This window comes from Tupaia chinensis, unplaced genomic scaffold (assembly GCF_000334495.1).
Source record: "Tupaia chinensis unplaced genomic scaffold, TupChi_1.0 Scaffold000360_1, whole genome shotgun sequence".
NCBI classification, from domain to species: domain Eukaryota; kingdom Metazoa; phylum Chordata; class Mammalia; order Scandentia; family Tupaiidae; genus Tupaia; species Tupaia belangeri.
This window is the reverse complement of record NW_006159856.1, coordinates 1,075,849-1,078,554: the sequence shown is the minus strand read 5'-3', so window position 1 is coordinate 1,078,554 and position 2,706 is coordinate 1,075,849. Positions and strand designations below refer to the sequence as shown.

At 41.8% G+C, this 2,706-nt stretch overlaps 2 protein-coding genes across 7 annotated transcripts in view; one reads left to right on the top strand and one right to left on the bottom strand.

Moving 5' to 3' along the window:
• The window catches only part of LOC102493259 (trifunctional enzyme subunit beta, mitochondrial), a 1,799-nt gene extending 381 nt beyond the window's left edge, over positions 1-1,418 (top strand). The window contains 1 exon segment of the mRNA XM_027773585.1: positions 1-1,418. This exon segment is cut by the window's left edge and continues 168 nt beyond it. Coding sequence (XP_027629386.1) covers positions 1-899 — 899 coding nt within the window. The 3' untranslated portion in view covers positions 900-1,418.
• Positions 1-2,706, bottom strand: part of NSD2 (nuclear receptor binding SET domain protein 2) — a 150,871-nt gene that overhangs the window by 134,127 nt on the left and 14,038 nt on the right. The gene's annotated exons all lie outside the window — the stretch shown is intronic.

Here is a 2,706-nt window from a genome sequence, read left to right as displayed (position 1 = left end):
AGGCGGCCCTTGGAGCTGGCTTCTCTGACAAAACCCCCGCCCACACGGTCACCATGGCTTGCATCTCCTCCAACCAGGCTATGACCACAGATGTTGTCTTGATTGCCTCTGGCCAGTGTGATGTGGTCATCGCCGGCGGTGTTGAATTAATGTCCGACGTCCCTATTCGTCATTCAAGGAAAATGATGCTTGATCTCAATAAGGCCAAGACACTGGGCCAGCGATTGTCATTACTCTCTAAATTTAGATTGAATTTCCTATCACCTGAGCTCCCGGCAGTGGCTGAGTTCTCCACCAGTGAGACCATGGGCCACTCTGCGGACCGCCTGGCTGCCACCTTTGCAATCTCTAGGCTGGAACAGGATGGGTATGCGCTGCGCTCTCACAGTCTGGCCAAGAAGGCACAGGATGAAGGCTTCCTTTCTGATGTCCTGCCCTTCAACTTTCCAGGAAAAGATACAGTTACCAAAGACAATGGCATCCGTCCTTCCTTACTGGAGCAGAAAGCCAAACTAAAGCCAGCCTTCCTCAAGCCCTATGGCACAGTGACAGCTGCAAATTCTTCTTTCCTGACTGATGGTGCATCAGCAATGCTGATCATGGCAGAGGAGAAAGCCCTGGCCATGGGTTATAAGCCAAAGGCATATCTGAGGGATTTTGTGTATGTATCTCAGGATCCAAAAGATCAGCTTTTACTCGGACCAACATACGGTACTCCAAAAGTTCTAGAAAAGGCAGGATTAACCATGAATGATATTGATGTTTTTGAATTTCATGAAGCTTTCTCAGGTCAGATCTTGGCTAATTTTAAAGCCACGGATTCTGACTGGTTTGCACAGAACTACATGAACAGAAAAACCAAGGGCCATGCCATGATAGTGGAAACATATCCAAAATAATTGATCCAGACGAGGTGACCTGAAGTTTCTGTGCAACACTCGCACTAGGCAATGCCATTTCAATGCATTACTAAATGACATCGATAGTTCTAGCCCCCTTAGGAAAACAACTCCTGTGGCCTTCTGTTAAATACTTTGCAATTAAGCCTTGCCAGTGTTTGAGCTTTCCAGTAATGACAGCTTACTGCTCTTTCAGGGATTTCTAAGTCACCAGAATCTCAGACAGGTTGACGTGGTGGTTTTGGTCTGTTGTCAATCAAGACTAAATGAATGGTTGCAGTTTAGGAAAGAGGTTAACTGAGATTTGGATTCAATTTTTGTAGCATTTGCAAGTTATACTTGTTCCTGTCTGTGTCCTGAAGATAAGTATTTTCTATATAATATAAACCAATGTGCCTAACCTAACTAAATGATGGAAAAATAATCCAGAAGCTAAACATCACTGAAAACTTGTAATGAATGTTTGAATACGTGAGTGCCATGTTGGCCAACCTTAATAAAGTGGAGAGGGACTGGAGAAAAAAAAAAAAAAGAAAGAAAAGAAAGTTATGCCAAGTGTTTATGTGTGCATGCCCAAGATTCCAGGAAGAGAATGGAGGAGAAGGGGTTGCAGCATGGTCATTCCCACTGGGAAGATTTCTCATTTTCCCTCACTGTCTCTGCCTTTCACTCTCCAGGGAGCACACACATCCTAAGGTTAAAAAAAAAAAAAAAAAAAAAAAAAAAAAAAAAAACCTACACAAGACTCTTAATCTCTTTTTGCACCAAAATAAACTCATACTTTTATCCGATTTTCCACAAACTTTCTGAAGTCTCTCATAATGGTAGTACAAAATCCCAAGAGGAGAATGGAGGAAAAGGGACTGCAGCATGACCATCTGCCCTGGGAAATGATTTCTCACTTTCTGTTTCTCTGCCTCTTCAGCAAGCACATGAGAGCCCTATCAAAAATCTCTCTCAAAAGAAAGAGAGAAAGAAAGAAAGAGAGCAAAGGAAAGAAAAGAAAAGAGAAAATACACATGGGAGGCTCAGAAACAATGATGCAATGCCTCCAAACTTCTGAGGGAAAATATTCCCAATCTAAACATACATCAAGTATCATTAAGTGTAAGCATAAAACAGATAATTTTGGCACATAAGAGCTCAAAAAATGTTGCAATTTTAAAATAACTAACAGAAGTTGGGACCAGCAGTTAGCGTAATGGCTATGTCGCTGGACTCCCATGTAGTCGACCGCAGTTCCCATCCCAGACCCGGTGGCTTAAAATAACTAACAGAAGTTCTATCACCAAACGTAAAGGTAAATCAATAAAGACATGAGCCTCAAGAAATGGTCTACCTCAGAAAAGAACATGACCAGCTGAGCAGCTGACTGTAAAGGAAGCCAGTGGAGAACAGGAAGACAAACAGCTCCAGGAGAAGAGTCATCAATAGAAAAAAATGAAAATGCCAATGTTCAATGTAAGTGATCATCCCAAAAGGCACTTTATACAGTTCATATAAAAAAACCTTAGGCTGGATTACTCATATATTACATAGGAAACTAAGCAAACACAAAAAATTACCAGGAAAACAAATCACATGAAAGTATTTATCAATCACAGTATATAATTTAGCTAAACAATATTAGCATAAAACTAAATATTCATTTAAACCAAAGCTATATAAAAGTATGGTAGATTAGGACCAGCAGGTGGAGCGCTAGTTAGGGCACTGGACTCCCATTTGGCCAACCACAGTTCATTCCCCAGACCTGGCAGCTTTGCTTTCTCCCTTCCCCCCATCTCTTCCATTCTGTCCCTCTCTC